The sequence below is a fragment of the Crotalus tigris genome, unplaced genomic scaffold (assembly GCF_016545835.1).
Source record: "Crotalus tigris isolate CLP2741 ecotype Arizona unplaced genomic scaffold, ASM1654583v1 scf7180000024167.7108832, whole genome shotgun sequence".
NCBI lineage: Eukaryota > Metazoa > Chordata > Lepidosauria > Squamata > Viperidae > Crotalus > Crotalus tigris.
Genome location: NW_024100417.1, coordinates 583,843 through 606,788, shown reverse-complemented (window position 1 = coordinate 606,788; position 22,946 = coordinate 583,843). Strand labels below are relative to the sequence as shown.

General features: G+C 37.2%; 1 protein-coding gene across 6 annotated transcripts in view; it reads right to left on the bottom strand.

Annotated features, from left to right (window-relative positions):
• Positions 1-255: 255 nt before the first annotated feature.
• Positions 256-22,946, bottom strand: part of CUNH6orf89 (chromosome unknown C6orf89 homolog) — a 28,893-nt gene continuing 6,202 nt past the window's right edge. For 5 of the 6 annotated variants that reach the window (XM_039323170.1, XM_039323174.1, XM_039323169.1 and 2 more), the window contains 5 exons: positions 10,861-11,012; positions 10,624-10,763; positions 7,615-7,741; positions 6,594-6,717; positions 256-4,823 (listed from right to left, as the gene is read on the bottom strand). In XM_039323170.1, the coding sequence (XP_039179104.1) occupies positions 4,738-4,823; positions 6,594-6,717; positions 7,615-7,741; positions 10,624-10,763; positions 10,861-11,012 (629 nt within the window). In that variant the 3' untranslated portion in view covers positions 256-4,737. The other variant, XM_039323172.1, reaches the window with a different exon arrangement.

The window sequence follows — 22,946 nt, the reverse complement described above, 5'->3', positions numbered from 1 at the left end:
AGTCCATAATAGGTGCTCTTCCTCCTTTTTCTAACCTCCTCTTTATTCAAAAAATCCCAGAGTCACACATGTTGTAGTCAAAATTAGGCAACCAAACAACCTATATATAAGTTGTGACTGTCTGGGAGTATACTATAAGCATATTTCTTTGGCAATTAAGTTGTTTTTTCCCTTCTTGGCAGATGGCATATTGCTAAAACATACTTCCCCATGTCAGTTTAAATACTTCATGATACAGCGTACATACACAGAGGCTTTTGATAGAACATTATTTATTTAACAAAGGAAAAAAGCCATATGGGGCAAAGTGCATCAACAATTATATTTAATTGCAAAAAGTAAAACTTGACCTCTACTTTCAACATATAAATCTGATTTATTTACACTCTTTACAACTATTTCCCAATATTTACAAAAAGTTGCAATATATTACTATAACTGTTCATAAAACTCTGCATGTATTGCATATTTACATTCATTTATGTGAAAAGTTCCATAATTTGGACTCTATGGGTATTCAATATACACACACAATTAACTAGCCTTTATAATATACTATATAGCAATGAGACACATTATCGCTATTCTGTGCATGGACAAATAATATTAAAACACACTTTAAAACAAAAAAACTTAAGTATTTCCCTTAGTCAGTTAAAGAACAGATAATTTTGTTTCTTTAAAAAGTTATCCCTTCCAGGCTTTGTCAAGCTATACATTTCCCTAATAAATGAAACAAAGAAAAACAGAGAAATATTCTAACATATAAATGCCTTCCATTCAAAGGTAGCTGAATTTTCAGTGAAGATTTTCTTTGTAGGCAAACAGTGGCTTCAGAAAGGCCCACTATGCACCCCTAACTTACCATAAGCTTTGCCAAAGTTATAGATCTAAAAATGGCCATTATTTTCAAACACCCAACTCTCCTATAAATATGAATAATTACAGATAGTCCTCAACTTAAGAGTATAAATAAGCCTGGAATTATGGATATAAGTAATTGAGATCGTAAATCAAAGCATGAACATGACTGGACCAAATTTTTTGACATTTTTATGGCACTCATTAAGCAAACGCAGTAGTCGTTAAGTGAATCAATTTTCCCCAACAGGTGGCTTTTGCCAGAAACTGGAAATAAAAGCCAAAAACCAGCAAAAAAAAAAAACTTATAGCAAATTGTGGTCACATGACCATGGGATGCTACAAGTGGCTGTAAAGGTAACTCAGCTGCCAAGTGCTCAACAGGCAATCATGTGACCGCAGAGTGTCTATGCATGCAGCCATTGTGACTTCAAAAATGGGTCGTACATAGCTTTTGGGGGGGGGGGAAGACTAGTCAAGAGTTAAGGGCCATCTGGAATTTCTACTGTGTGCAACAGAAACCTTCTGAATTTCCCTGAAATTGTTTAAAAATTTTTATGAAGGTTGTTTGCATTCGTTATACTTCAATCCTGGGGTTTAAAAACTGAAATCTAGGAAGAAAACTGCAGTGATCTGAACACCAAGTATCCACAGATGTGAGTGGTTTAGACAACAGGGCAAGCTTCAATGAACGCTGCTCATTATATCATTTCAGTTTATCAATTCAATGCAGTTTGCCCAAAGACAAATATTTCGCTCATTGCTATGTATCTAGCAAACAAAGTCTGCATCTTGGCCTGAGAACTGAGAAACAAACTACCAATGCTAGTTTAGGACTGTGCCTACAGGATGTAATGTAAGCTTTATATGCGCCGCAGCAGAACAGAGCAGCTAGGCTGTTTCTCCAAACAAGCAAAGAACAGATTGACCAACATATACAGTGAATATCGGACAGGAAATCTAAAGCATTTTCTGCCAAAAAAAAAAAAAAACCAACCAAAAAACTATTAATGTCATGCAACAGGGTGGCAAAAGTGCTGAAAACATAGCAACAATGAATATATATATTCATTCATTGCCATATGCTCTGAAACAGTCTTCGCCTGCCTGGTGCCTTCCAATAGTAGTATGCATTCCAAATGAAACAACTGAGGATCTTATCGAAGTAAATGCTCTTAATCAGCTAAAAAGCAAGAACTTGGATCTTGGATTCCTCTTGAGCAATTACTTCTGCTTTTAATTCCTTGCAGCTTGTAGAAAAGGAGGAGAAAATGTACTGGAAGTTTGAAAACAAATGATGTAAACTCCAGAGGGAATAAGACTTGGACATACGCACAGCACCTCCTAAACCCAGACCTCGAAGCCAACTCAAAGACAAAAGTACACATGGAAAACCAGAGTCCAAAAGTAGGATAGATACATTATTCCCTGTCCAACATGCTAACAATATCCCAGTTTGTATTTGAGAAAGAAAAAAAACACAAGCCATCCTATGGAAATATTTGTACTTTTAAAAATTGTTATCCAGAGATCCTTAGACTGACATCAATTTCCTGCCTTCCAGCATATTATTAAACAGTGAGTATCACTGACATAAATCTTTTAAATATACATATTTTACTACCAAAGCAGAAACAACTTTCCATAACTTTGTAGAGTTAAGTGGTCTTTGTCATCTGAAATGCTTTGGATTTTTTTTCTTTTAAATTATTTTTATAAAAATTAAAAATATGACCAACATGCAGTTCAAAGTGAGCAGTATTCTCTGGAGAGATGGATCTGTGTTTAACCTTGGTAAAAGAATGAATGAAAAAGAATTTAAAAACCTTCTAGCTTTTTCATTAAAAAAAAAACCACCCAGATTATAGAGATATCAAATAAGAAATTCCACTTAGGATATTTATATACAGTGAGGTTTTTTATCTATACATGCCTTCTGAGAAACAAGTGCCATTAAACTTAATGGGGTTTCTTCTCATATAAAATGATATAGAAAATATTAATGAAAAACCAAACAACATATTTGCCACTTCTCTAGCTATCATTGTGTACACGCACACGCGCACACACACACACCCACACCCCTTTACTAAAATACTTAGCCCAGATTACAAAAGTTTCTTTTTTCTATACAAACCTAAAGTGACATTATGTGTGAAATTTGTTTTAAAAAAAGGTGAAAACACTTAGCATGCAGTTAAACTTCAGTGATGAAGATTTAGTTCCCACCTTCTAAATTTCATAGTCCTATCATTTATTTATTCACAAATCCTTTAAACATCCATAAGACTAATTTCATTGTCATAATTTAGTTCCTCAATATCCCAATTAGTTATGCATGTTTCCAGTCAGAAACAGAAGGAAATAAACAAATTCGTCTATTTGCACTATGCCATGAGAACGGGATTGTGATTCTGACAGGCTCCTTTAACTGTTACTCTGCTGAACAATTAATAATTAACCAAAATATTTTAAAAACAAAGATATTATTCTAGTCCATTCTTTAAAACTGTTTTCTTTACAAATTAATGCAATTTTATTACATTTTAATAAAAGAATCCCCCAAAGCATATAAACTTGTACAAATATGCGCACTAGCCTCACTGCTGGCCTGGCTTCAGCCTGACACATCTGCAAATTGTCTTAGCACAACAGGAACCTAAAGATTCGCTCAAGGGAAACACCTCTACAATTTCAGTGCTAGAAAATAATCCCTTCTAAAGATATTAGATAGATGAGCTCACAAGAACCATGAGGAAATACAAAAACCTGGGAAGGCAATCAAGAATCAAACACTGACAATGCTAATGAAAGAGGAAACACAATTAAAGCTTGTAGAGAATGGCAAGCATATTCATGGCACACATTAAACACTGCACACTGCAACTCTCCCCACAAATATCCACCTCGATTTTAAAAGATCTGGAGACATTCAAACCAAAATTTTAGAAAATGTTTTCAAGATATGCTTTCCCAAGATCAATTCAACCATGATAACAAATTAAAATGATGACTAATTTGGAATGTCCAACTCAGACCCTCTCCAAAGGCTTAATTTTCAGAAGAGGATGCTCACCATTCTCACCAAGTCATTGCTCTAACAAATTTGGTTCTTATTACTCATTTTGGGGGGGAAATGGATTTGGCATTCTACTGACTTAGTCCAGGGAAAAGTATTTATGAAAAGAGAAAGAAAAATATATTTGCAGGATGCTTTTCTCTGTCAAGTATACAAACCCCAACTTAGCCACACAGTTTTGGTGATGAGATGACTACATAAAGTCACGCTGTGTTCTTAAGTGGAAAGACGATTTTTTTTTACTGGAAAGAATATTCTGAAGATGCGTCATCGTAATACAGTGAAAGAAAGAAAAATGCGGCTGTGGACCAAATTCCTGCATTCAAACTATAACATAGGATAAGAACCTGAGCAAATGCTTTTCTCAAGAGACATTTTTAATTTCTCAGCCTACCCAATATTTCAGTAGTTTGCTCTTTTAAAGCAATGATCCAGAGACACATTCATCAGCAGCTCTGACGTTACCTCTTCCAGCATGTCTGGAAAGAAGTATTTTGAGACGACTCCTTCTACAGTGTCAAAAAGAACAATATTCACAAAGAGTATTCACAGACCTTTCCCCCCCCCACAAAATCCATCAGTCGGTTTTCAAGAATAATTCTACAAAAAGCTAGAGAAGAGATCTTCCAGTTTCTACCAAAACATCTGAAAGGCAAGCCAGTGACCTTGAATAAAATGTTCTTTTAAAAGTGCACAGCTTTCTTCACTGCAGATCAGAAGCGAAAACTTATCTCTGGAAACTGTAGTGGTATCATCCCCGAATCTTTTGTGATATTGAGGTCTTACACATTGAGTTTTCAACTGGCAGATCCATCACAAACAACAACGGGTTCAGATCCTCTGGAGTTAAAATTTGTTGTCCAATAATCTACATTTGTAAAACCTTTGGAAGAAAAACAATAACACTAGTTTATTATGATTTATTATTGTATGCTATTGGAGGTGATGATGCCCTGAAACATCCCTTCACTCTATTTCTATGGTATGCAAGTATTTCAACAAGCTTTCTTGCCAGTATCCATGGGACAACTCATCATGGCCAGTTCAGCGTGGGGACAACTCGCTGCAGGCAGCTGAAGGGAGAGCTGGGCAGGTAAGCAAGTGACTGTGCAGAGAGTGGAGACCGCTGGCAACAGCAGGGAGCTTCCGACCAGAGGGAGAGCCAGGCGGCTGGGCAAGCAAGCAGGTGGGCAGACCACAGAGCAGTGATGGCTGGGAGCTTCCCATTTACACATACATCCTGTTGCCGCTGAGTCAAGATCCAGGCCATTCAGAGTTTGGGGTGTTTGGCAGCGGCAGCGGTGTTCTGGCCATTTGGTGGTGGTGGGTAGCCAGGAGGTGATGGAGGTCAGGCACATCCCATTTTCACACACCCCACTGCCACAGGCTGTTCGGCAGCAGTGCAGTGGGGGATGTGAAAATGGGACATTACCTGGCCTCCAACGCCTCTCCACCACTCACCCCACCCACCACCACTAACGACCTGAACACCGCTGCCACTGCCAAACACCCCAAACTCTAAAAGACCCGTAACTCATGGCAGCAGCAGACGGTGTGAAAATGGGAAGCCTCCGGCCATTGCCACTGCCATTCTGCACTCTGTCCCCTGCTCACTTACCCTCCCAGCTCTCCCTCTGGTGGGAAGCTCCTGGCCACTGCTCCTCTGATCTCCACCCACCCATTCAGCTCTCTCTTCAGCTGCCTGCCAGTTGTCCCCATGGCGAATTAGCTGAGTTGTCCTGCAATGAGTTGGCGGAGGCAACTGGTAGTGGTGAGCTGGCCATGCTTAGTGGTCCTAAACCCACCAATATTTTATATAACAGTAAATTATCCATATATATGTTCTGGTCTTAACAATAGGACACAACTTAGAGATAATCAGTTTGTTAAGGCTTCAACAAGATTTCTTTGGAAGTATAAAAAAATTACTTCAGCATATGTTTTCGTAGGAACAATTTCATTAAGTGGCTTTCATAAAACAGACCTAATAATCTCAAGAGTCCACTTCAAAATTCTACAAACACTAGTACATTCATGAAACCTCTAGAGAGCATGAGTTTACCACAACTCAGCCCCAAATGGCCCAAAACCTGTGAGACCCCAACATTCTTGTATGAGATTTTGAGGATAAAAGTTCATGTAATTTTTTAAAAATGGCCGTTGCCTGAAAAGATTGCCCACCACCCTTTGCTACCTGACTTTTGCTATATTTCAATATGTTTATACATAAGCAGTTATACATTCTCTTCTTTGAACTGCAGTGATCAATCAAGTTTGGTCTGGCCCAGCCTTGTACAGCAATGAAGCAATATTATTTACTATATTGTAGCCTTCCCATAAACAGCACTTTGACTTTTGGCTGGTGCAACAGACTCAACACAAACTTCCTATAATGCCAAATGCAGTTTTCTAGGGTAGAAAGCCAATTTAGAAGACCACATAGTGTATACAGAGTTCATTGTTTTTCCCAACAGATAGGGTGTGGAATATATTTTCTCTGTTACTGCATTATAAAGCTTAAAGCATTTAGCAGGGCAAAATGTCATGAGCTACAAGCCATCGCTTGCTTTTTTTTCCAGCAGTAACAGTTACAACAGTTACAGCTACATTTGCCGTTTGTAGGATAAGCTCCTATTGTTGTATCAATTCTCACCAATATCTCCAGCTTCTAGCTCTACCATCAATGTCTTGCAGTGTTCTCTGCACAAGAGAGACGGAATAACATATAAGTTGAGCTGACCACTTCCTACCACAAAGGTGTTCTGCAGTCTGTATGTCTGAAAAATAAAAAAAGGACTGTTTATTTTATTATCTCCCAGAACCTTTCATAGTTTTACTGGAAAGAAAGAAAACATAAAATTGAATTCAGAGAAATTGAAGACATAGATAATGGTTTCTAGTGTAGAGCTCCTCTGCAACATCAAACCAGAGCCAAAAAAAAGTAGATCCCCATAACCATCTCTCAAGGATCTTGTCAACCAAGCAGATCTACCCAGTGATGTTGGCACAGCAAAATCTGCAAGATGGAAGGTACAATGTTGCAATTAGAACACCATTCCTTTTCTGTATGCATGTGGCAATACACACCAAATTTGTCACACCATTACTTATAGGTTTGAATAGCAGCAACAAATGGTCAGCAACATTCCACCTGTCTCGAAGAGCTGGCTATTTATTGGGTTTCAGTTATGTTTGTTTGTTTTAACCATTTGCCTTATAAGAAAAAAGAGCAGCCCAGCATTGGAATCTCCTTCTTCCTATTGCTATAACCAACTGGACTAAAGACTTTTCCTCTCTCCTCACAGAAAACAAAATAAATAACAGTTCTGTGAGAAAGAAGAATAGAACTATCTGCCCTGAAGGTGACAATGTCTTCTGCCCCTCTCTGGGCAGCCATTTCCTTCCCCATCAACCCTTTTAGAATAATGTTAGCACTGAGAACATGTCTCCCTTTTCTCTCCTTATCTTTCTACCTCATATCTTTTTTTGATTCTTAATCTGAGGGCATGAGACCTTCTAGTTTTGCTACTACGTAAAGCATAATCAGAGCCTTTTAAACATAAATACAGAATACAAATGCTTTTTAAAAACCATTCTTTTTTAGCCTAAGGTTCCTGATGTGAAACTAAGCATAAAAAGAAGTGCAGAAATATTTTAACATTAAACACACCAACCTTATCTTGAAGTCGTGGATGGTGGATTAAGAAACAGCTTTTTAGAGAAATGTCCTTTGGAAACAGCAGCGAAGAAAAGATGGGAAAAATTTCTTGCAGAATCTGAGATTTATTCTGAGGGTTTTGCCTATGGAACATTTTAGAGAATAAGAAAGAAAGCAGGTACCTCACAAAGGCATTGCTACTGAGCCCTAAAGCACTTCAAAACAGTCATTGTTTGCCATCCTAAATGGCTATATCTGACTTAATGTAACATATATGACACGAAAATCACACATAAGTCACACACAAATCAGATATCAATGTGTGGGTATGAGCATTTGGATTAGAAAGTGGACCTTGTTTAGCTAACTTTAGATAATATATATTGTCCAAGAAAATAATATAGGCAGGGAATCAAGAGACTGGTATTATCTAAGATCAGATATAATCTTAAAGTTTCTGTCTGAGGGAGGGAAAAAACCTTAGGCTTATTATAAAATTAAATGCTGAAGAAGTAAAACAAAGAAAGGCGTCACCTAGTCCAGCATTAACTAAAGCCACATGGGAAAGGCTTTGGGAATCCTAACTTAGTCATCATTCTAGGAAAATGGAGGGCAGGGAAACATGAGAAATCCCAGTGTGGAGACTTGTCATGATTCATAGTGAGATACTGTGCACCCAAACTGTCCATCGTTAAGTTCATTAAAAATACAGCACTGGATGATAGGGAACACCGTATTTCATAAATAGGGAATGCCCAAATATGACTCAAAACATCAGCCACTGCGGTCATGCAATATTTATGCAAAACATCACGTTCTTCCAACCTATTGCCAGAGAACACGTCAACTGGAAGACTCCAAAATATGAAGGGAAAAACCTGGTGTGCAAGGTAACAAGGAATTTAACATTGAATTGAACTTCCAAACAAACAACAGGTTTGCAAAAGGCTTTTCAACTGTGTTCAGTGGAACTTAGGATCCTGCAAGAACTTGATGGGACTCCAGGAGAAATTAAGAGGGAAAAAAGGTCATTTGAATGCAATCTATCTTTTATCAGTAGAGCTTTGATTTTTGATTGGGGTTCTACAACTTTTTTTAAAAAAAATTAAGAGTTTCCACAACCAGAAAAAAAAATGAAAATTCCATCTTTGGGTCAATAAACTAGATAAAGGGACACTTGATAGAATGGAAACAATAAAATAAATTCACTCAAGAGCAGATTAAAGATGTAAAAACCTAGGGCAGGAAATAGAAATTCAGAGAAGGAAAAATCCTTTTACTTTTTCAAGATTTTTTTGTTGTTTTCTGAAAAATTGGGGTGAGCAACCACATAGGCTTAGTATAGCCTCTAAAGTATGACATTTTCCAGAATAAGAGGAAACAATCATTTTGTTGAGTTTCATAGCCTACTACCGTGTTTCCCGAAAATAAGACCTACCCCAAAAATAAGACCTAGCTTGATTTTGGGGGTTGGGCCTAATATAAGCCCTATCCCAAAAATAAGCCCTACTTAAGACCCCACCCACTCCGTCCCACCATTGGTTTTTGGCAGGTCGGATTGCATGCCTCCCCCCCCCACCTTGCCTGCTGCCGATGCTGCCGCTGTGAGGTGGCCTGAAAGTTAAGAGAGCCAGGGCTGGAGGAAGCAGAGGCTGCCCCTTTTCTATCCCTGCCCTGGACTGGGGGATCCAGTGGGCAGGTGGGGGTGGGGACTGATGGGGCTCAACCATCAGCTTCTCCTCTTTTATCCTCACCCCGAAGCAGCCTCCAGAGGTGGCCTTGCTCTGCCCCACAGGCTTTTCCGGCTTTCTCTTCCTCTGCAGAAGGATGGGAAAGAAAGCTGGGCATCCCGAGACGTCCCATTCTGGGAGGTGACTCAGGTTTCCCTCGGTGGCAGGAGGAAGGCTTTGGAAACTGCCTTTTCATTTACATTCATCATCAATATTGTAGTCTATCCCTTTATTTTTCAAAAAAATGATTTGTATTTACCACAATTAGCCTCCTTGAACGCCAATGGGAAGGCGCGGTGTGAATTCTGTGCATGAGCCATGGAAATACAGATACTCATCCCCTCAAAGTTCACACTTCCTCACTCGGGGCACACCATTGTTTTGCAACATGCGTTCAACTTTGCAGCTCAGCTAAACTCTTCAGCAGCGGAGGGGGGTGCCAGCTGGGCTGGGCCTTATGATAAAAAAAATAAAACATCCCCCTAAAATAACCCCTAATGGGTCTTTTGGACCAAAAATAAATTTAAGACCCGAGCTTATTTTTGGGGAAGCACGGGTACTGGTACCCATGTTTCCTCGAAAATAAGACTGGGTCTTATTTTTTTTTTTTTTGCCTCCAAAAGAGTCACCAGGTCTTATTTTCAGGGGTTGTCTTTTATACTCAACTTCAGTATTGACAGCTCTGCCCAGTTGGTCCACTTCTTCTGGCCGAAGCAGCTTCATTCTGCAGATGCATTCCAGCCTGCATTTTGCAGTCAGGTCTTTCCAAAAGGCATATGCAGCCGAGTACTGAGCTATGGATTCAATGGATTGAATCCATAGCTCGGTTCTCAGCTGCAGAAGCCTTCCAGAAAGCTCTGTAATTGCAAAATGCAGGCCCGGCTGCAGAAGACGCTGCAGAAGAAGTGGGCTGGCGAGGAGACCTGGCTGCAAGGTAAGTGAGTGTGGGGCACATGGAGCAACTCCACACCTCCACCCCCACCCTAGCTTGATTTTTAAGTATGTTCCTCGCCCCAAAACTAGGGCTTATTTTGGGGGTAGGCCTTACTTTCAGGGAAACAGGGTATGTGATTCAATTCCCTTTTTAAAAAAAATCAACATATTGACAGGACCATTTCTCCACTTCAATAAAAAAAAATTCAAAGAATAAAAAAGAAAATTATGGGGATAGCAACTGTATTTCTTTTCTAGTCCTGCACCTCATCTCTGCTCCTAGTTATGTCACTGATTGTCAGCTGGGGCTACTGTTGAGATAATTCTAGCGAGGCAGGGGACCTCTAACAGCTCAAACTCACCAGAAAACAGAAAATGGAGGTTGCTGCTTGGAAGGGCTGCTCCATAACTCAGCTGCCTCCTCTTGTATCACAAAATTTGTCAATTCGGGGTAGAGAGACTGAAAATGTTTCATTTCAGCATAAGAACGATGCTGTCTTGTCTGATGAGAAAAGGATGACATTGCTTTTATTAAAAGTCTTTTCATATGTCAAGAGGTTTGCCAACATTTGCCAGGTCCCCCCATACTATTAAGTTACCTTGATCAAGAGAGGCTGCCCTTGCAGGATTTTTTCCGATAGTTGCCTGAGGTCAACTGGAGCAACAAGAGTTTTCATGGAGCAGCAGCAAGAGCACTTAGCAGTTAGAGACATATTCTGTCTGCAGTCCAAGCCCCACCACTCTGGACATTCTTTGGAAAGAACGGACAGAAGAGATGTATGAACGTCATTCAAAATTTCAATTTTAAGCAAATAGCAGCCAATTCCAAACCTAAACCTGAAAATTCTATACCTGCTGCAGAATATCAAGTGATCAGTGAAAACTTCCAAGGCTAATTCATGAAGGAAGAACTTTTAAACTCAATATGGGCCACATCAGAAATAGCACAAGTGCCATATTTCATAGTCTACTTTCCAGCAACTCTTGGAATTTGGTAACATCTGATAATGTTGGATCCATGATTAAGACAGATAAATAATTACATTTTTGATAACCAAATGTAAAACTGAAGGTGTAGCTTAAGTACATGCAAAATACATTTAGGCATTATGGTGATTCCTAATCAATTTAATTAGAGCAATAATAATTACACTAGTACAATGAAATTACAACACTTAACAGTTCTTTGGGGAAATCCTTTTGTTTGACTAAAGCAGCTTAGCTCCAGTGGCCTTGTTGTGATACTGCACAACAACCCAAGATAAACAAGGTTTTATCTTTTAATGGTCCAATATTTTGTTAATAACAGAGTACTTAAGTAACTCATTCAGCACAGAGCTCTTTGCATATTAGGAAAATTATTTCCTATATGGATCTGTTATCCTTTTGCAACAATATGCTAATAATATCCAGAATTATATTTAAGAAGTGAGAGGAAAGACACATTTTATTCTTTGGGGGAAAATTTCCTCTCGCATATCATAACATCACAATAGCTAATTCTTTCCAGCTTATTAATCTGAATTCTTGATGTACTACTGCTGGATATATGCTAAAACAATCATAATACGATTTGTTTGGAAAAGATACATTAAAACTATTTCAAAAGAATAGCTGATCATAACCTTGCATTTCTCTGAAAGATAATGTTTTTAAAAGAGCTTCATTATGCCTTTCTGTAAAAGACATGTCTTTCCTATTCATCATACATAGCTTTAATAAAAGAGAGATTAGGAAAACTACTTCGCAAAGCTATGGATAGCAAGTGTCTAAAGACTTATCTTCTATGACAAATTTCAGTCTCTGTTGCAATTTCTATTATAATCTAAGTGCATGCTAGGGCCAAACAATGGAAATTCATGATAAAAGAGACCATTAAATTGTTTCTGATCAGTTAATCTCTGAAAAATATTTCAAAATTGTTATTCAATTTGTTTGGTTATAATTTAAATTACATATTTCAGTTGGATAATTCAGAGTTATTATTACTGGGATAATAGCCAAGTAGAATTTTAAACAGGCATTTATTTATTTTAAAAAATTGTCTGAATTTTATTGTTGAGAAGTGGAAAACTTCACAAAAAGTGTAGTGGAAAGGGAAGGCCTTGTTAGAATTTGGACAGAGGAGGAAGGGGTAACAGAAAAATAATGGTCTGGGCAAAGAAAATGTAACTACAGAAATACACAAGGGAAATAAATTGGACTTTTATAAAACTATTCTTCTATTTTTCCAATTACACTCCTGCATTCCTTTTAGATTATCACTCTGCCCAGGCACACCAAGGGTTATTTCAGTTTTCAGTGTAGCATGCTTTATGTTATGATCAGCTCGTAGCTATTTAGAAAAGTACCAACATTGCTTCATTATATAATTAAAATATAGCATTAAAATGTACAGTTGGAAAAATAATTATTCTTGGCTAGTGTCATGGGATGATAAAGGACCACCAATGAAGAATGTTTCCCTCATTCTATTAATCACGGCTTTGTGTAAAGATCAATCATTCTCAATTGTATTAACTACGGATTTTCATTATTCTGAAATGTTGGTTCTATAACATAAACCTGCACAAATATCAGCACATACATATATTTTCCATCCAGCAATTAGAGTTGAAGATCATGGCAGGGCTTTTAGAACTGCGGCTTTTCTCTCCACCATTCTAGATTAAGTGTATTAGTCTCAAACTTTGCCTGGGTGGGGTATCTTTAGCTTCCAGATGTCTAATTTCCAATACACTCAGTCAACTTGGCCATCAGGAGGGAAGCTAAAAGTTGCAGTTCAGCAACATCTGGAGGGTCACAGGTTCCCCACCCTTGTCTAGACTTTGAGGGACAAAAAGTGAGAGAAGAAGCACATTCTGCATAGATAAAGACAGCCTTCCCTCCCCCTTTTCCAGTCTAGACATTACTGACTTTAATATCACTCTAGTGTTTTGAGTATTTAGCATCCCTCTTTGTGATTAAGATACAATTTTGATTTGTCATCATAGCATTTTTCATCTTGTACAACACCTGTAATTGCCAAAGCATCTTCCTTCCTTATCCTCTGTTGTAACTGATCTTGTTTATGTACCCTACAAAGGATGGATAATAAACCTGCTTGATCCCTCAGAGAACCACCTAGATTAAAAATACAAATCTGATAAAATAACAATAGCAATACTGCTTAGACTTATATACCACTTCATAGTGTTTTACTGGCCTCTCTAAGCGGTATACAGAGTCAGCACATTGCCCCCCAAAATCTGGGTCTTCATCTTACGAACCTCGGAAAGATGGAAGACAGAGTCAACATTGAACCAGTCAGAACTGAACTCCTGGCAGCCAACAGAATTAGCCTGCAATACTGCATTCTAACCACTGTGCCAGCACAGCTGTTTAAGTACCCTCTAGAGCAGGGGTAGGCAACCTTGTCTCTTTTATGACTCGTGGACTTCAACTCCCAGAATTCCTGAGCCAGCTGGCTCAGGAATTCTGGGAGTTGAAGTCCACAAGTTATAAAAAAGACAAGGTTGCCTACCCCTGCTCTAGACCAAACTTCCCCAACCTTTCTGGACCAGTGGGGAGGGAGAGGGAATGGTTCTGCACAAGTGGTGGGCACATGCGCCCACTGCTCACACAAATGGAGATGCATGCGTGTGCCCGCCACTTGTGTGGCCCAGTTCCGAAAGGCTCAAGGCCTGGCAGTGGGCCACAGCCCAGGGGTTAGGGACCTCTGTTCTAGAATATTTAAAAATTAAATACCGTATTAATCCTCTAATTAAATACTCTATTCTATATTACCTTGACTGTATTTCTACAAAGCATACAGTTCATTTTTATATACTCCTGAAGTTTACCAAAATTTATATCTAACTACTTACCTTCATACCTGAACTTCACCCTCAATTTCCAGAACATTATTGGTTTTCTCCATGATATTTCAATGCTAGTAAATTTTGTTTTGTTTCAATTTTCCATTTGACACAAATAATTAAAAATTTTCTACTCCCCTGTATTACTTTCTAGCTAATTGATTGGAGACTAGAGTAGCGGTAGGGACTGTGCTAATAGGGATTTAACTTTTTAATTAATTTTGCTTGAAACATGTTTATGTGTGATCAGGATTCCCATTGAACAAGGCAGAAAGGTAGGATATACATATAGCAGACATGTCAAACACAAGGCCCGGGGGCCGGATGCGGCCCGGGAAGTGGTTTCATGTGGCCCGCGAAGCCATCCTGGAAACAGTGAGGGAACGGCCCCTGCTGCCTTGGCCCTGGCCGGCCGGGAGCCAATGTACAATTTTGTGGTGGCCAACTTGGCACTTGCCCCAGTCTCATCCCCTTCTGTCAGAGACCCTCAGATCTGTCCCACTCCTGCCCAGGCCCCCAAAGGCACCCTTGACGCGAATGACATAGAGCTGGCCACACCCACCCAGTAGGCCACACCCACTCCATCCACGCCCACCCAGTAGGCCGCACCCACCCTGGCCACACCCACCCAGCCCCCCAAGGGCAACCGCAATGCTGATGTGGCCCTCAGTGAAATTGAGTTTGACACCCCTGACATATAGTGATTAATTAAATAACATTTCATATAATTATATCCAAAGTAAGAAAGTGGGAAAAATGAAAAGCTTGTGAGAGCAGTTCACCAAGGATAAAAGAGCAAAAAAATGTGTTCCAAGAGACCGTGTGCTACAGCATCAAGTGTAATAAGCTCATTTTCTGAAAAGATGCCTATGGCTGATTAGGTGACGGCTTCCTGCTGAAGAATCTGAGTGTAAGAGGTATGTAAGACACTTAGATTCCAGGATGTGAAGAAAGTTAATAGGAATCTAAGAATACATATGAATTTTTGAGTAGATTTTTTAAATAACTGCTGAATGGCAATGTTTCAAATTTATTTTTTTTTTCAAGCATCCAGTGTCAACCTGTTACATTAACAACACACAAATATTCTAAATTCTTAACATGAAATTAACAATGTACTTAGAAAAGATTTGAGGTTTTCCAAAGTCACAATTAATTTTTTATGACAACGAAAATATATGAACAAGATAGAAATAGAAAATGGAAAACTTGCAATGTGTATTGCATAATGAACTGGAATACCATTTTAAAAATTGGATGATTAATTTTAAATAACATTAAATTTGTATCCTGTCATCTTATGGCGCAATTACCTAAACATATTTAAGAAAAATTGGCTTTCAATTCTGAATGTTCAAAGTGTAATATTATGAAGGACATATTGACTCCTATCTTGGGACTTTGATTTATCATCCATAAAATTGTCAACATGGTGCCAGGAGAATTCAGAGGTAAAAATATGAATATGTTGTTAAATTATATAAACTAAACATATCAAAGAATGAAGAACTGGATTTTGTATAGTCTGGAACTGAAAAAAATGAAAGGTTTTTTTTTCTGATCCTGCTATACCAGATTTGAACTGGGACTGAAGATATATGTTCACGTGTTTCTATATATGAACTGGTTTTTTTAATCAACAATATGCAAAGTTTGATTAAAACTACTCCGCATGTTAAATAGTTTAATCTGCTGAACTGATGTTTTTGTTTCATATTCATCAATTTCATTTTTTACCTGTTCATTTTACCATTTACTTTTTCTCTTCTACCCTTTTTAATTTCTATTTTGTTTTATTTTATATATGTAGTTAATGCTTCTCTTCTTTTTGTTCACATAATAAATATCCAGTATGCCAGACAGAAAAGAATGGATTTAAGCTACAGGATGCAACTTTCAACTGAATATTAAAATTTCTGAATATTAACAACTTAACAATGTAACTAATTATTGTACCAAAGAAGTGATAAACTCCTAGCATGTGTTCAAATGGGTAGTAATTATTTTAATTTGGATTCCTGTACTAAGCAGGAAGTTGGACGTTGTTTTCAGTAGCCCTGTCTTATTCTACAATTTTATGACTTTATTATATATTAAACATATTAGCCCTCAATGGATTTTGTTCTGACATTTCTCACATTTTATTGTATCACAATAAAAATTACTTTTGAAACTGAAGGAAATTCAAAAATAATGTGAGACACTTGTACTTTAACAGGAACTACTGAAAGATCCCACTACTCAGGCCACTGACTGAGGGTGTCTAAATGTGGCCGTTTTTGCCCTAGACCAGGGGTAGGCAACCTTCGCTCTTTTATGACTCATGGACTTCAACTCCCAGAATTCCTGAGCCAGCCATGCTGATTACCAGAATGGTAATCCTCTACAACTCCTAGGCAAATGCTCTTATTACAGCAATAAAATTCATTCTAAACCAATGTAATTCCATATGGCTTACATCTTGCTACACATTTGCTCAAGTAACCTCAACTTTAGAATTTTTCTGTACATTAGGAATTGAGTAAGCCCAATAATTCCATGATTACACATGTTTTCCAAAGATTGGCTCATAGTTCAATCACCCAAGCAGCAGAAACTGTAATATGTATTCCACCCTGCACAGCTTCGGTAACAGTCCACACTTTTTCTTGGCATGATTAGGTGCAAATGTTATGCTGCAGAGGGCCTTTCCATGCCAAATTGTTTTCTTACTTCCAAAGAAGAAACATTTGCTGCTAGAAAATGGAACCAATATTCCCCATGCTATTGTTGAACAAATGTAGCATAAGGATACACTAAGACAGTATAAAAAGGAGAGACTCTCTCTAGCTAAGCTCAGCTCCTAGGCAGCGAGGTCCTACCTACCAAGCTTAGGTTTTTGAGAGCAGCCAAGGTCTGCTGGATGCTACAAGGATTATAAACACAGAATCTGCAGAGATTAACAAAAAAACATTAATATAGACTGCAACAATCTGAACTGCTCAAAAAGTGCCAAAATTTTTTTGCAAACAAGCTCTATTAGCCACGCTGTGCTTTTAATTGCTGTCTTCAATTCAGTCATTGCTTTGCATTTAATATATATTAATAGATATACTTTGGTCATAAAAATTAAACATTATAACATGTGGAATAATTATTCTGCCAAAAGAAAAGGTGTGAAGAGTGTTAAAAATTATCTTTCAATTAGAAAAATTAAATGATGATTCAGATTCAACACAGTTCTTGCCTTCATTAAACATACCGTAAATGCCGGCGTACAAGGCGACCCGGCGTATAAGACGACCCCCGTCTTTATAGCCGGGCCGCATTCCTAGAACGTCGTCTTATACGCCGGAAACTACCAGTATTTCTGGCGTATAAGACGACTCGGCGTATAAGACGACCCCCGTCTTTGATGCCGATTTCAGCGCTCGCGGAAGTCGCCTTATACGCCGGCATTTACGGTAACTAATGCAAATTTTGCAAAATCAACACATCACCTCAGTCAAGTCATTTCACTAGTCTATGAAGATATAAATTCTTCAGCTTTGACAACTACAAAATGACTGCATCACTGAACTAAGAAGGTCCACTTAAGAGAAGAAATGTGAGCTGTTGACTGTTAACTAAGTTGGTGTCAACTCTTAGTGACCACAATATATTTTCTTAATGACAATCTATCCCTAACCCAGTTATTCAGGTTTTCCAACAACATATTCATTGCCACTGTTAAGGGCAAAATGTAAACAAAGATATGCATTAGCACAAAGAGTTGAATCTGATGCTCCTGACATTGCCATCTCAGATGAACAGGGTGTTAAAGTCATTTAGTAGCTAAAGCAGAGACTAACCTTTGTGTTATTTAATACCGTAATACAATAAAAATACATTATAGGTTTAATAATTTCTACAAACTCTCTCAGGCTCCATTTTTGCTCTAAACTCTTAAAATTTTGGACAAAGGATAGAAATTCAATACATAAAGCCAGACATGAGGAGTTAATTAAAACCACAACATTCTTAAACCTCAGTTTCTAAAGTCACACAAGTTTAGTACTGTTAGCCTCAAATCACCTCAGCTGGTAAGAACAACAGTCATGGTTCACTGCAAACTAGATTCAAAATGGCATATATATTTTTTTTGTCACACAGATGTCTATAATATGCTTATGATGCTTACAATTCTGAAGCAATGAAATGAAAGAAAACTTCCTCTTAGGCTACCAAGTCTGCCAAAATTAGCAACCACACTCCATGAATTCATATCTAAAACATTATTCCTTTTATAGTCAGAATAGTTATTTTAACCCCTAATCTGGAACAGGTAGGTCAGCAAAGGGCAACAAAGAAAAGAATAGAGAGAGAGATTATAATCAATTTAAAAAGAGTAGATTTGCCTGTATTTTTTAGGAAACTATATCTTAGGCTATTTTTCATGGTGATCTAGAAATGTAGCAAATATATTTTCAAATCTCAACTACGAAATAAAACTTGTATAGCTTGTTTTTCAATAAGTATGTAGTGAAGTGGTTCTTCACAGCTTAATAATAAGGTATTACAGAACGTTCAAATGGTGATTGCAAAACTGCAACAAATTTTAGAGTAAGTCTCATCTCAACTAAACATTGCACAGCAATCCTTATTTTAGAATAAGGTGGACAGTATTCCAAAAAATCACTCATGTAGAGCCAACTATAAACCTGATAAAAACAGTAAATGATCCTAAATGCAAAAGAAGAGCTTTCAGCTTTCCAGATTCCCACAATAATGTGTCTGCTGTCAAAAATTACAAGCAAACAATTCTCCTGCTGACCAACTGCCAAAATATGTTAAAAAGAACTTGTACCGCCCATCTTTAAAAGGGCAGGCTGTCCATGAAAAACTATGTCCCAACACATGTGTCTGTTATTAGGTTCCAGATTATAATAATAAGGGCTGTTTGCAATAACATTCAGCATGCTTGGCAGCATTTTAAACCCTGATGATAGCTCTGAGGCATCAGGCTATAGTTCACACTATAGTGGTGGAAGGATGCTGCAGCTGGGTTATGCAAGAGGACAACATCCTCTTGGGGCAATATTATTTCTTGGTGGGTCTTAGAAAGAACGTATTCATTTGCAATGGGAATCTGTGCATCCACATGGATTTAGTAGGAAAAGGCCCTGGAAACTGGCTGAGAGTCAAACACCTAAGGCTAAAGGCAGCTGCCAAAGAAAGAGATTATTGCTGCAAATGTTTCCAGCTAAATGGATACTGACCCCACCCTTGCTCATAAATTAGGATTTGTAAGTATTGTTTAAAGGTTCTGAAATGCAAAACAAAAAAGCAAAAAAAGCAAAAACAAACAAAAACAAAAACCACTCTTAACTCCTCTCAAACCACAATCCTTTAGATTTCAGTTACAGCTCACTGCCCACAAGGAACTCTGCTCATGAGCCAACCTAAATGCTTCATTGGCACTTTCTCACGTCCTCTTAAATCAGATGCCTCTAAAAATATCTGAACCTCTTTTGTTAGGAGCCAAAGTTATTTTTCACCTGACAATTCCTGTTCCACATTTTCCAAACAATTTCATTGAGGTAAGTGCCTACATGTCAAAATACATAATTAATTTTCAGTTGTATTGCTGTATCAGAGCAATTCAAAGATATTGCTAGCATATGTTCTTAAGGGACACGTTAAAACTCCAGTGTCAGTCTTCATATTTTAAAGTTTAAATTAAACAAATCTACTTCTCTTTGGGATTTATAAAGTTATAAAATTTTATAATTATAAAATTAATATATACATTACTTAAATATATCTGAAATATATTTAAATGTGATGGAAGGATGGGCATTTCCCCCATAAACAAAGAGAGAACTTAAGTACAAGTTGTAATCCTGATTCTGACACCTTGGATGAATTAGACCAACCACACTTTTCATAAGCAGTTTTGGATGATGACACACGTTTTTGATTCCAGACCACTAAGCTTTCAACACTTTTGACGGTTATTCAAAAATAATGAAAATGTAACAAATTAAAATTAGGGCAAACCGAGCTCCCATTTCAGGCATTATACAAACTTGCCTTTTTTCTAGCTTGATCACAACCCAAGTACTAATGGCAAGAAAACAACAATCTGTGGTAGATGTGAAATGACTTCACACATGCTGTTTCTTTCAAAGATGGTTCCAATATCTCCACATAATGCTAATTTATAAAGAAGTTTCTTCTGAGCTCACAGAATGAAAATGGAGAACAATAATTTAATTTCCAGTTCACAGCATAGATAACTGAAGGCAGTAAAAGACCTAGTGATCCATCAAGTCTGCCCTTTGAATTTTTTTGCTTTATTAATTTATTTTTAATTATTTCTATTTTTATTTTTTAAAACTTTTGACAGATGATGGACATGTGTTTATCCCAAGCATGTTTTAACTCAGTTACTGATGACTATCTCTGCTGGAAGTTGGTTCCAAGCTTCTACTACTCTTTCTGTGAAGTAATGCTTTCTAACCTACTTTTGAATTTCCCTACTGTCAGTTTGAGGTTATGCACCCATGTTCTTGATTTTTAATTGTTCAGAGTTAAAACACTCTGGTCTTTTATAAAGTATCTTGGTGATGACTTTGCCAGTCGGCTTAGGGCCCCAGTGGAGAGCAGCACAATGGAGGTGATTGGTAGAGTAATAACAGATCCCACCTCCCCCCCCCATTCCGCTCCCCCAATGTCTTTGGCTTTAATGTTTGATTTTAATTTTTTATGTTTTCACTTAGATGTAACTGTAAGCTGCACAGAACTACCCTATGGTAAGATGCGTGGCCAATAAATTTTATAAATAAAATGATTTATGGCACATAACTGAGAAAACATCTATGAAAAGCTGAGAGAACAGATTTTTCTCTATTACCCTCTTCATTTATTTGTATCACTATGTATTCTATCACACTTTAGAAGATTATTCAGATAACATGTAAGAAAAACAGCTGCTTACGCCTATAGTAAGAATGCTGAGACAAACTGAAAAATGTCCTTTAATACACAGAATTATGCAGCATCCCTGATCTCACTTCTCACATAACAATATGAGGGAGGGGAGAAATCATTTCTAATTCTAATTTGAAAGAATAGTCAATTTGGGTTGCAATTCTTCATATGCTACTAACGTTATGTCCCAATGAACAAAAAAGGACTTCCTTCCAAGACATGATAAATATTAGATTTTAAATGGCATATGTTACATATAACATGAGTAACAGAACTTGAGTGTTATAAGCTGCTTGAATGAAAAGTGATAGGCAGGTCCTGTCCCTTGAAGCAGAAAAGTAACTTACAATTTTTCCAACTATCCTTTTTTCCCTTCAAAGTTGCTCTTTTACTTCAGTTCAATTCTTTATTACAATCACTGACCACAATACAACAAATCAACAGCAGACAAAACAGAATAAAACATGATATGGCATAGTAGTCCTTTTAGCTGCTTCCTTTTGTGGAATTTCAGATACATTCTACCTTTCTAAATAGACAGTTGTAACTGTACCGTACAGCCTGAATTCTTCTTTTGTTTTCATGTACCAAATAATCTCCCCTTTAAAGACAGGAGATTTGGACACATTCATACTCAATATCTTTAGAAAGTGGCTCTAGAAATAGAAACTATGAAACCATTTAGGATATGTTTTCTGAAGCAAAAGATATAAACCAGAATCTGGTGTTTATTTTGTATTGCTATGAACATGCAACAGTCCATAGAAATGCCACTATAATACATAGAACATAATCCTATTAAATGAATCATTAAGAGCCAGAATCTTCTATTTATTTTTTTATTAGCTGTTTATTTTTTATCATTATTTTATCATTACTTAAGTAGCCAATATTCCTAGGAATATTTTTTTCCCTGATTATGTGTGAATGCAATATTCTAAAATGATAATGTTTCTATTTATCCTAATTCAGAAGGCACTTCAGTGGTAATGACTTTTCAACTATGTTCAATTCAGACAGCTTTACTCGTGTATATTACACCTTGGTTGCTTATTATATCAGTGTTATGACTTTCTGGTAAGAAAGGAAAACTGTTGACTAATTTATTCCAATTTTTTTTAGAAGTGTTCTTTGTACATTTCAATTAATGAAAAGTAAACAACCTATTCCCCTGTGCAAATAATTGCTTCTTGGACAGATTCTCTTTCTGGATCCTTTGACTTATCACAGTCCAAGTACAAACAAAATTTTGCCAAATGGCAAATATCATATCAGCTCTCTAAGATTAGCTTGTTTATATGTGTTGGTAAACAGTAGTACAATAAAGTTAAAACAGTGATCATATAATTTAGCCATCTGTATAAACAAGAATGGTGAAAAACCAAGTTTTCCAGGACTTGAAAGCTTGATAAAATTGCTGGAAAAATTAATGTATTTTTCTTCTGTTTCTTAAAGCTGTGAGCAGACATGCCAAAGTAATTTTCTTAAGTGTAATGAGTAACACATTTCAGGAAAAGCTGCTATTGCTAGCCTGTCAATCATAGTGACACCCATCAGGAAAAAAATAGGAATTGTACTTTGAAGTAGGCTAGAGAGAAGCAGAAGATTACAGGAAAAGTGGGAAATAAAGTAACTACCAAGTCAAGTCTTTCAAGTCTATGAATAAATAAAGGCTGAGTGCAAAATATTAGAAATTTAACTTTTTAAAAATTATTTCTTTTCTAAAACATATTGTACAAACTGGACTAGAAATGGCATAAATGTAATTCTGCATAAGTTTTGAGAGATACAAATTTATTATACAAGATTTCAGTGATAAAAGGTTAGGTTTCACTCTTCAAAAATGCAGAACTGAAGTAATCTAGTTACTGATCAAT